This window comes from Gallus gallus, chromosome 8, assembly GCF_016699485.2.
Source record: "Gallus gallus isolate bGalGal1 chromosome 8, bGalGal1.mat.broiler.GRCg7b, whole genome shotgun sequence".
NCBI classification, from domain to species: Eukaryota; Metazoa; Chordata; class Aves; order Galliformes; family Phasianidae; genus Gallus; species Gallus gallus.
In genome coordinates, this window is record NC_052539.1 from 7,603,882 (window position 1) to 7,615,282 (window position 11,401).

At 45.3% G+C, this 11,401-nt stretch overlaps 1 protein-coding gene across 7 annotated transcripts in view; it reads left to right on the forward strand.

Moving 5' to 3' along the window:
* Positions 1–10,847, forward strand: part of SMG7 (SMG7, nonsense mediated mRNA decay factor) — a 45,703-nt gene extending 34,856 nt beyond the window's left edge. For 5 of the 7 annotated variants that reach the window (XM_015290545.4, XM_015290546.4, XM_004943272.5 and 2 more), the window contains 7 exons: positions 1,328–1,693; positions 3,272–3,421; positions 5,504–5,584; positions 6,378–6,537; positions 7,801–7,971; positions 8,062–8,213; positions 8,720–10,847. In XM_015290545.4, coding sequence (XP_015146031.1) covers positions 1,328–1,693; positions 3,272–3,421; positions 5,504–5,584; positions 6,378–6,537; positions 7,801–7,971; positions 8,062–8,213; positions 8,720–8,833 — 1,194 coding nt within the window. In that variant the 3' untranslated portion in view covers positions 8,834–10,847. The remainder of the gene's footprint in view (positions 1–1,327; positions 1,694–3,271; positions 3,422–5,503; positions 5,585–6,377; positions 6,538–7,800; positions 7,972–8,061; positions 8,214–8,719) is intronic. The other 2 variants (XM_015290547.4, XM_040705273.2) reach the window with 1 other exon arrangement.
* The last annotated feature ends 554 nt before the right edge of the window (positions 10,848–11,401 follow it).

The following is an 11,401-nucleotide window of genomic DNA, read 5'->3' on the forward strand; positions in this document are numbered from 1 at the left end:
TTACCTCTTGTCCTATTGCTGTTACCTGGGAGTAGAGCTGACTCCCACCTCACCACAGCCTCCTTCCAGGCAGTTGGAGAGAGCCATAAGGTGCCCCTGAGCAATTGTTCTCCAGCCTGATCCATCCCAGTTCCCTTGGCTGCTTCTCATAAAACTTTCATTCCAGATGCTCCACCAGCTTTGTTTCCCTTCTCTGGATACACTCCAGAGCCTTCAAGGAGTCCAAAACTGAACACAGCACTCGAGGTGTGTCCCCACCAGGGTTGAATAGACGGGGACGATCACCTCCCTGGTCCTGCTGACTACGCTATTTCTGATACAAGCCAGGATGCCTGGGCACACTGCTGGTTCACATTCTGCCAGCTGTCAGCTAACACCCCCTAGATTCTTTTCCTCCATGTAGCTTGTCAGCCACTCTGCCCCAAGCCTGTAGCAATGCATGGGATTGTTGTGACCAAAATGCATGACTCAGCACTTGTTGTTAAAGCTCATACAGTTGGGCTCAGCCCACTGATCTAACCTGTCCAGATCCCTCGGAAGGACCCTCCTGCTCTCAGGTGAATTGGCACTTCTTCCCAGCTTGTTATCACCTGCAAACTTACTGAGGGTGCACTCAACCCTCTCATCTGGATCGTCAGTAGAGATATTACACAGGGCCGACTCCAATACTGACCCCTGAGGAACACCACTAGTGACTGGATTACCTTTCAGAAGCTATTGTTAAGAATCTTACTTTGGAATTTTGATCTGTAAACTTCTGGGAGAATTTGATAAACAGCTGAAGTTTAGTGGGCATGAACTTAAGATTCTGTAGTTAAGAGGGAAGTTATCTACTGGGATGAATAGGTGGTAATTTGCTTTATCTGTTTCTGTTTATGGACATAGTGTGACGGTGATGTTTCTGAGATGCTTCTCGTAGGCCTTTGTAGATGTGTCTCATGTAAGTGTGAGGATGGAGTCTGAGTCTTACTCATTCTGTTGGGCTCAGTTCCCTCACACTTAGTTCTGTGTGTACGTGCTTGACAAAATACACTTTCTGGCCTATCTGACCTTAAGGGCAAGACCCTCTTGTTGTTCTGGACAGCAGTTCAGCACCTTAATAAAGGTGTTGGTAAGTGCTGGATTCAAGTAAGGATTACGCTTGACTATTGGCTTGCTGAGGCTAATATGCCTATCAAGTCTGAATGTTGGTGAATAATGTATCAAATTAGAATGTCTGCAGTATATCTGTAATGGGTTGGCTAGAACAACAGTTTGAATGAAGTTAGGCATCCAGTTAATATTAATTGTTCCTACCTGCTGATGAAAGCATTCGTCTTTGCCTCAGTATCCACAGACAGACTCATCAAAGCAGCTCTGGAACCTGCCTCAAGTCCAAGGTTCACTGGGGAAGATTATGCCTGTAAAACAGTCCTATTACCTGCAGGCCCAGGATCCTCTAAAATTGTTTGAACAGTCATTACAGTCTCCTGTGATGCAACAGCAACCTCTGGAGAAAAAAATGAAGCCTTTCCCAATGGAGCCATATAACCAGAACCCCTCAGAAGTCAAGGTGCCAGAATACTACTGGGACTCTTCCTTTGGCATGGCTGACAATAGGGTGATGGCACAGCAGTCTAACATGGAGCGCAGGGGAAAACGGCAAGGAGTCTTCCGTCCAGAGCAGGATGCTGTCTCCAGGCTGACCTTTGAGGTAAAGATCTGTATTACAAGTGAAAAACAGTGAGGTTCTGATATTGCTGACAGCTCAGGCAGGAATGCTGTGTTTAGGAGTCCCCTCTAGCCCCAGGCAGAGGGAGTATTTAGTGGGTAGCTGGATGTTGGTGCTGGTAAATGGGATCCCAGCAAATGGTACTGAATTTGCCACTTCAGTGGGCTGTGTTGTGGAATCAGACTCTTGAAGATTTAATTCAAGGAGGTGTAAGTTCTGCTCAGTGCATATGTAAATGCTGATCTCTGCACTGTGTCTGCCAGGTCAAGAAACGTGGCAGCTGACAGGGGAAATTCTTGTCTGGCGTCTGATGAAAACCATCCAAATAATTGCAATTGTGTTATTACCCTTTAAATCAACTCTTGCCACCCACAGAGTACCTTGAGTGTGTTGAATAGTTTGGCTACTGCAGCCTCAGCCTGGGCTACAAATCAAGGGTGGTAGGAACAGCCCCACTGTGGGATTTTGTTTTTCTTTGTTTTCTTTTTCACCCTCTGCAAATCCCACCATGCAGCAAGAGAGCTGAGCAACTCCCTTCCTTAGCTCTTGATTGCACTGATAGAATACTTTGCTTCTGTCTGTGCAGCTGTGCTTCATGCTGCAGTTTATAAAAAGCCTGCAATCTTTGTTATTTATTAACAGTCTTGGATTGTCTGGAAGTGCTTCTGATGATGTTTATAAGGAAACTTAAACAGAGGCCTTCTTAAACCTCTGGTCAGATATGCCTCTGTAAATGCACTCAATTTTCAAGAGATCAGCTGGGATCACTTAGCTTATCCTTCAGGGAGAAAAGCCAGACAATATCCAGGAGACTGCCTCTACCCTGATGTCAGACTGTGGCTTTTAGATGGAGGGTGGGTCAAAGCCTTGTTCTCATCCCTAAAAGGAAAGCATCGCCTTGGTGCAAGCACACTGCAGTATGGACAGAGACAGTGTCCACGGTGCTTGTTTTAAGCATCCCTTCCAAACTTTAGGATGCCAAGTTTTACTTGCACTTAGCGGGGCTTTTTTTTTTTTGCCTGGTCAGGGGAGCTGTGCTGTGGAGTAGTAGCCATTAGCAGAGAAGTGAGTCTTACGGGATTTCAGTTCCATAAGCAGAGGAAGGAAGATGTGAATGTAACTGTAGCTGAAACCTAAATTACTCACAGCTCTGGAAGAATAATTAAAGATCTTATCAGGAAAAAATAATCATGTTCATTGTCCTTTAATGTAAAAAACAGACTCAGTATTTGTCAGTAATGCAATGGGAAGCACGTGCTGTGTTAATTAAAAGTAGCTGCCCATCACTTTGGCTGTACCACTTACTTCACAGGCAGGTGCAGTGCTCCTCCTGGCACATGTTAGGCTGGTTTTGTTTTCTGCTCAGCGTTTTCTCTGTGCACCTCCACGCCCCTCTGTTGCACTCTTCTCATCTCGCCCTTCTGCATGCTGCCTTCTGCACTTCCTCACAAGTCTGCCTCCCCCTCTGCTCTCTTGTCCTGCTTTGCTTTAGCCTCTCTCAGCTCTTGCTCTCCCCCGTTCTGCCTTCTGTTGTCTCACTGTGCTCGTTTCTGTCACTAGGACCCCAAGAGCTCCCCTTTGCTTCCTCCGGACCTGTTAAAGAGTCTGGCTGCCTTGGAGGAGGAGGAAGAGCTGATTTTCTCTAATCCTCCTGATCTTTACCCAGCTCTGCTGGGGCCTCTCGCCTCTCTTCCTGGACGAAGCCTCTTTGTATGTATTTGACTTAATACTGCTGCTTCTCTAACTGGCATCTCTTTCTTCTGTGAAGTTATAAGAAATGGAAAGTTACTTTCTCCTCCCCATTCCTCCCCTCCACCTCCCCTCCTCATCATTGAGCCAGTCTCTGTGAGAGCTCAGACCAAGGCCCCTGGCTCTGGATAACTGCAGAGATGACTTAGCACCCAGTACAGCTCTTGGTCCATGTCCAGAGAAAAGTCAGTGTAACTGGGATTTTTTTTTTGTAAGCACAGTTCACAGGAAAGATGTAGATGTGTCATTTAACATGCCTGTTCTTCTGCAGTTGTTTGGGCTTGGTAGTAAGGATGAGGGTGTGTATGGTGGAAGTCATCAGAACAGGGGTGTCTTTTGTTGTAACTGCATGTCAGGATTGCATAAAGGCAGGGGGGAACCACACTATTAAGCGCAGAAGAAACCGTAAAAGAGCCAGATGGTTTTAGAAGAAAACTACAAGCAACTGGCTAAATAAGCAGTAACTCCTATAGCAATACAGTGAGTTTTGACAGACAGATTACTGTACGTGTATGTATTCCCAGTTCAGTAGCTAGAGGGCCTTTGAGCTGCTGAATTTTTACATTACCTCTGAAAATGCAGTATGCCTTTCTTCTTATAGCTAGGAGCAAACTCATTAAACATGTATTTTGGAAATGTGGTGGTAACAAGGAAGAGTTTTTTGTGGCTTGACTTGAAATTTCTGCTTAATAACTCCATTCCTCAGATTTTTTTACATGCCATTGCAAGGAGCCAGTAGCAAAGCAGACACTCATTGCTGTCGTCTTAGATTTGCTAAGAAACTAATAGCTGCTTCTTCAACAGCTTCCTTTGAAGCTCTTATGGTTGCTGTCTGCTGACAAATGGAAGGAAATACTTCTCTGTGCAAGCTGTGTGCATATGCAGAGTGTGAATTTTGTCTGCCTTTTAAAACATGTTTTCAAAGTAGTGAGTTGTCACTTTGAAAACCTAACAAGCTACGAGCTGCTTGCCAAGGAAACAAGGCTGTTTGTCTCAGGCTTACAGGATAAAAGCAAAGATACTCCACATACTAAGATGATGGTAGAGAGGGGAAACTAATCCAGGTTTTTGTTGTCTGAATAATAAAATCTGACATGTGAAGCTGGTTTGAGTGCAAAAGAACTTTCATTTGGAATGAGACTATGGATGTAATTTTGGATCACACGTGGTTTTAACTGTGATTTTACTAATTCTGTGACTTCAGTGATCCTGATCCTAAATTCAGTGGTGTTCATTGTCTGCCAACCAAGCTTCAGAATGTTGCTGTGATTTGTGCTTTGGTGATAACCGATTTCTTCCCCAAATAGGCTTGTTTCATGTCTGTATTTTTTTTATTACCTAATGGTAATGAGAGCTGAAGAAGGAAGCTGAAAGATATTAGGCTGCAAACAACAGCTGTATGGGAGAGGGTGTAGATAATGGAATGGGTCATGGAAAAGGCCATGATATCTTAATGTGGAACTTGGGGAGGCTCTGGGACCTCTGTTGTAAATACTGGGGCCTTTCAACTTCAGTCCTTTAATGAAAATCAGAGAGTACTAGATGAGGCTTGCACTGTTTAACAGGACTAAATTCACAGCTAATCTTACTGTCTAAGAGTCTGCACAGGAATATTCAAAACTGAAAAATACTCTGTCTGTGAATAGCAACATACAAGGGTCTCATCAGGTGTGGGTGAGTTCTCATGTCACTGGAAGGGATCCTGTCTCATTTACACAACCATAGGTTTGGTAGCTTTGGTAGGAATGTCCTCTGTAGGTGTGTAAGACCCAGAAGCACTTAGGATTTTAAAAGCCATTCTGTTAGCGGGGTTTGCCCGAGACTCTCAGCTGTCCTAGTTGGTTTTAGGTACTAATTACAGTTAGTAAGGAAACTTGTGATCTTCTGTTTTTGTTTGGTCACTTCATCCTCCAAGGTGCCGAGGTTGAAATACAAGAGACCTTAAACATGACAAGTATACTTTGGTAACTCTTCATAGCTTACTTTCTTCCTGCTCACTCTGCTGAACACTAACTGCTCTTCTTCCATTTCTGGTTTCTGAAGAAGTCCCTATTGGAGAAACCGTCAGAATTGATGTCTCAGTCGTCATCTTTCCTGTCCCTCAGTGGCTTTTCTCTTAACCAGGTACGTGATGACCAAAGTTGGAAGCTTTTATGCTGTTCAAAATTGCCTTTAAGCTACTTTGTGTGGGCACATCCTTTGGTACAAACTAATGGCAAGCACAGAGGAGACCAGACCCACATGCCTAATTTTAGTCTGTATGAGCAAGATAATCTTTGCCTCCTACTGTTCTGGAAAATCAATTGTCTTCTGAAATTCATCCCAGCTATAGTTCAGCAGATCATAGAATCACAGAATGGCCTGGGTTGAAAAGGACCACAGTGATCATCCAGTTTCAACCCCCCTGCCATGTGTAGGGTCGCCAACCACCAGACCAGGCTGCCCAGAGCCACATCCAGCCTGGCCTTGAATGCCTCCAGGGATGGGGCATCCACAGCCTCCTTGGGCAACCTGTTCCAGTGCGTCACCACCATCTGTGAAATGTACTGTTGAGTCTTGCTGAGTTCCTGGGATGCTTTCAGTGGAATCATTGAGAGAAAGGGTTCATCTCCAAGCTTTGTAACATGGTGTTTCTTTGTTCCTGACTATTGGAATGCCTCTTCTCTTCCAAGGAACTGAGCAGGGTCTTTGGAGTGGAAGCATAAAAAATTTGTGAAGGCACTGCAATCCAACAGAAGAAATTGGTCCTGATTCAGAATGTGGTGGACTTTGTTAAGTAAAACGTTCAAAAAAGATTCTGAGGAATGAGGAAGATGTTAGAAAAGTGTTCTGATCTATAATTGCTTCATTTGTGCAGTCTGTTCCTCAAATTAATCTTGTACTCAAGCTCTTGCTTTTTTATTTCTTTGCTTTGCAGGAAAGGTATCCAAATAACAGCATGTTTAATGAGGTATATGGGAAAAATATGAATACCAGCACAAAAACAGAGGTCACCCCTTCAGTTGCCCATCAGGAGACTTCACTATATTCTCTCTTTGAAGGGACCCCGTGGTCTCCATCCCTTCCAGCCAGCTCAGGTAATCCTGGCATGAATGTCTCTTACGACTTTAAGAGGATTGGAGTTAATTCTGAATCTACTGCAAGTTAACCGTAACTAAAAATTAAAAGAACATCTTTTACAAGGTCTGAAGATGAGTTTATATATTCTCTGAAATGTGATGGGATTCTGTCCTTATTATAGTGTAAGAACACAGATTTTAGTTGAAGTAGTTGAGCAGGATGAAAGTTGCAGGAAGTGTTAAATCCTGAAATCCCTTCAACTTAGATTCCTCACAAGTACTTGGGAGTAGGACTTAACTTTTGAAATGCATGTGCTTTTAGTGTTGTTTCCTTGGAAAAAAGCAGGAAGAACTAGATTTCATAATGCTGATGTTTGAAAGAGAAACAATGTAGAGCGAGGAGTAAAATATGGCAGTTCTTTCTTAAAGCAGCCTACAAAGCAAACCAGCTTTTTCTTTAACCATTTTCTGTAGGGCATAAAATGCATTAAAATTGTCATGGCTTTACCCTCACTAAAAATCCAGGAGAGTGTGAGAGGAAGGAAGGAATTAGCTGAATCTAACAAATGAGAGGATTTTAAATAACTTGTCCCCCGCAGATGTTGCTTGGTCATACTAAAACTTTTGCAACCAACCAGAAGTAACTGCTGTAGATGAAATGGAAGGAGCTGCAAAGGGCTTTTATTCTAGTAGGGTTTATGGCAGGACATGGTTTCAGCTTTTAAGCTTTCACTTCACCTCCTCATTGGAGACCATGTAGTTTCCTGTCACCCTGCTCTGCTGTGTTCTCTCCAGGCATCACTCCTGTTTGCAGACACTCCCATGTCAGTCTCCTCCTTTGCTCGGTATTTGGTTCTGGTCTGAATTACTTTCGCATTCACAGAAGTGTAAAACTTTCAAACTTGAGTTGTGAATTCGAAACTCCTTGAGATCTAAAGTTATTTTGTATTGGCTTGTGAAGCTTGGAGATAGGATTTTTATTGTTTTAGTTTGAGGAAAAGGTGTTCAAGAAGCTTAGGGAAAGCTTAATCTGTTAGCCAACCCTCGTGAGGTTTTCTGCTAAGTGCATTTGTGCATTAAACAGTCATTCTGTTTTTTTTATATGCACAAACATTTCCACTTAGAATTCAGGAATTTGCATTACACTCGTGTGCAGGAAGGAATAAAAACAGACCTTCAGTATTGGAAAAAACTTGATGACAGAATTGGCAGCAGCACTAAGAAAGTCAAAATGAGGAAGCTCCTCATCTTCACCTTTTTTCTCTTCCCTCTAACCACTAGATCACTCGACACCAGCCAGCCAGTCTCCTCACTCCTCCAACCCCAGCAGCTTGCCAAGCTCCCCTCCAACCCATAATCACAATTCTGTTCCCTTCTCCAACTTTGGACCTATTGGGACTCCAGACAACAGAGACAGAAGAATCGCAGACCGCTGGAAAACAGATAAGCCAGGCAAGTGCTGCATTCCAGGCCTGGAAGAAGCCAGCTGTTGGCATTTGTTTTGCCAGATTTGTCTGAATTTGTCTCTCTTCCCTGTTTCAGCAATGGGAGGGTTTGGTCTGGACTACCTCCCAGCCACGTCGTCATCATCCTCGGAGAGCAGCTGGCACCAGTCCAGTGCTCCCAGTGGCACCTGGGCAGCCCAGGGCCCTGCCATGGAGGACTCCTCAGCTGTGCTCATGGAAAGCCTAAAGGTATGTTGAACCGAAGCTGTGCTCGGGCATGGGTACTTGGCTTTGGAACAGGTGTGGTGTTATGGGATTCAGGCAGTGTGCACTGTGTCTGAGTTCAGTGTCTGAGACCTCGAAAGTTTTTTCCTGCAGATTCATAGGCAGCGTGGGAGGTGTGCCCAGTGCTAGGAGATGTCACAGTTTTTCAGCTCCTGCCATTCTAGAATATTTTGTGGAACAAGAACAGGCTGGCAGAACTGGAAGGAAGAACATTTGCTTTGACTAGTCTAAAATTAGTAATTGTTAATGTGGGATGGATTTTTCCATTCGTGAGGGTTCTGAAGGGAAGGGTAATCTTCAGGGGGAGTCTCTCTTCAGAAGGCCTCCTTTTGAGGTCTGGGTAACTTTCATGACAGGACAGGTATGAGATACAAGGGGAAGAGAGAAAACAGAACAGTTTCCACTTCCTCACCTGAAAGAAAAGGTCTGCCTCAAACCAGGAGGTGCTAGTGTTGACTGTTTGTTTTTAGTCCATCTGGTCCAGTTCCATGATGCACCCTGGACCCTCAGCCCTGGAGCAGCTGTTAATGCAGCAGAAGCAGAAGCAGCAACGTGGACAAGGCGCCATGAACCCGCCGCATTGAGAACAAGGTGGCAACCCTTGCAAACCAAGGCTCCATAAACCATGGCATGTTGGGTTTGCAGGACTGGCCCACACAGTCCTGTGCAGGTGGCAGCCCTCTCTTCTGTTCCTTGCTGTCAGGAGGGCGTAAGTGCTCCACCAACCCACTGAGTGTGCACAAAATGTCTGCAGTGCAAGAAAACAACATCAGGAACTCTCCCAATCCCTGGGCCCTCTGGAGGGAGAGAGGAACTGCTGTTTGTCTCACTCAGTAACCCGATATCACCGCCTCTCACCTTCTCCATCGTGCATGTCCCCAGCCACATGGGAAGCAAAAGCTGAGAACGAAGGGCAGATGGGAGAAGCTAATGAGAACTTCTCAATCCTTTTCCTCTCTTTGGGGATATAAAATAGGAATCCATTAATGATTGCTTTGCTGACTGAGAATGTAGTTGAAATTACTCCTAAACATCTTTATTACTATCTCAGTAGTAAGATCACACTGAATTCTTCCGTACACAGATGTGCTTTGTAGTCAGTGTGTAGCAGTGAAAGCCCCAGCTGCTGCTCCAGTCAGAGGTGGTTGGTGGCAAGGTGGGGCTCTATCTCCTGGGCTAGCGAAGGAGTTTCATGAAGGAGAGTCTGGCACTTGACACCACTTCACCTTTCACTCAAAGGCTTTGGCCAGCCCATGGGTGGGTTAGAGACTCCAGCATGAAATGCCCTCCTCTCAGTAGGTGTTTGAGCTATAATGGGTGACATGGGGCATTGCAGCACTCTGCTGGACAAGCAAGTTAACTGCTATGGGGTTTTAAATTAATGTTTGATTCCTGTACATTTTACTGTAGCAAAGTGGCTAGCCCTGCAAAGGGCGGGCTACTCTGTGCATTCACAGCCTGACTCATTTTAATAGGTAGGTAGAAAGCTTTCAGTGTTTTTCATTTTTTCTTTCTCTCCCCATCCTTCCATCTCTACCGGATGCTAGTAGTTTTATTGCCGATGTGCAACATCTTGCAGAAAGTAATCAGGAGTCCAGCAGGACTGGGTAAAGACGACAGTCAGCCTGGACAGCGTGGAGTGTACGAACCCCACAGGCATACACCAGCTCTGCAGAAACCCGTCCCCCGCCCTCCCAGCAGCAGCCCTCAACTTTCAGTTCTAGAAGGAGATCTGAGGTGCCACGGACACGCGTGTGCAACCCACGCACGGAAGAAGCATAGTGCTGTTCGCATATGAAAAGGTGCAGAAGGGAAAAGAAAATGTTTTATTTGCTATTTATTAGGGGGAAAGAAGACTGGAAACGTCATTAAAGAAAAGGACAGCATTTTTGTTAGGTTTCCCAGGGAAGCTACGGAAACAATCGCAATGTCCGTTTGCTGTGTTTAGCAGTAGGGGTTTGTGTGATGATTCAGGATCTCTGGGCTGTAAGTCTGCTGCAAAGCAAAGCACACGCAGGAGCCTCAGTGACACTGGAGTCTGGGCAGCCCCAAAGAACATAAAAAGGGAAAACTGAGGCCCAGTACCCTTCTGAGGGTGTGAGCAGCTCCCCTACATTCTCCACCTTAGCAACATCACCGTTCTTTGTTGCATTTTGAAGATGTATTTCCTTTTAAAAAGTCCAAAAAGTGAAGTTTCCACCCAATGCTAATATTGACTAAGCCTCCCCCACCCCCTACCTATCCCAGCCCCCTCAGTTTGTGTATTGAGCCGTGCGCCCCGGCAGCTGCGACATTCCAGTGTTAGAAGTGCCGCTGACTCTTGCACCCTCAGCGGGCTGACCAGGTTCACCACCTCAGTCCTGGCAGTGCCAGGTCCCAGCGCACCGCTCCACTTGTGCATGAGAACCCGGTGTCAGGAACACGGCCGGCTCTCGGCTGGGACTCCCATCCCGCCCTCCGGCACCCGGGGGAGCGAGGGAAGGGACCCCGACAGAAACTGGTTTGTGTCGTAAGCTTTTTTTGTGTTTTTTGTCTGTCTGTGCAAGAACTGCAGCTGCTGAAATCAGCTTTGCCTTTAATTAAACCATGTTCTCTCCACCCAGGTCTGTGTGTTACGTTTATTTCCCCATGTAACTCAGCTGCAGCCTTTGAAAAACGCGTTATTTTTCTGGAGAAATGGGAAGAAGGTTCAAAGTTCAATATTTTTTTTTTTCCAATTTGAAAGAAAACGAAATAAATGGCAGAGATTCTGGCTTGGGCTGAGTGCAGATAATTGGATCGTGGTTTTGTACTGCCGGCGTATGATGTGTGTTATGTATGGAACCAAAAAGCTGGGCTGGTAGCAGCTTCCAAAGCTTAAACCTGATTAGAGCACGGGCAGCAGGAGCTGAAGGACACGCAGCCTTCTGCTGCTGCCCTGCTGCAAATCAGGATGGCACCTGCACTGCTCCAGTTTTGAGAGGTCGTGAGGTTTTTTTTAATCCAGAATAAGTTCCTTTTAAAATAAATATGGGATGTAGGTAATGGGGTTGTACGGGATAATTGTCAGTTGGCGCAGGGCATGGCTGTGTGGTGCCTTTTGGTTCAGTTCTTGAGGCTAGCAATGATGTTTTAAGGAAGTAGATTCTGTTTGCGAGTTCCTGGTCCAAAGC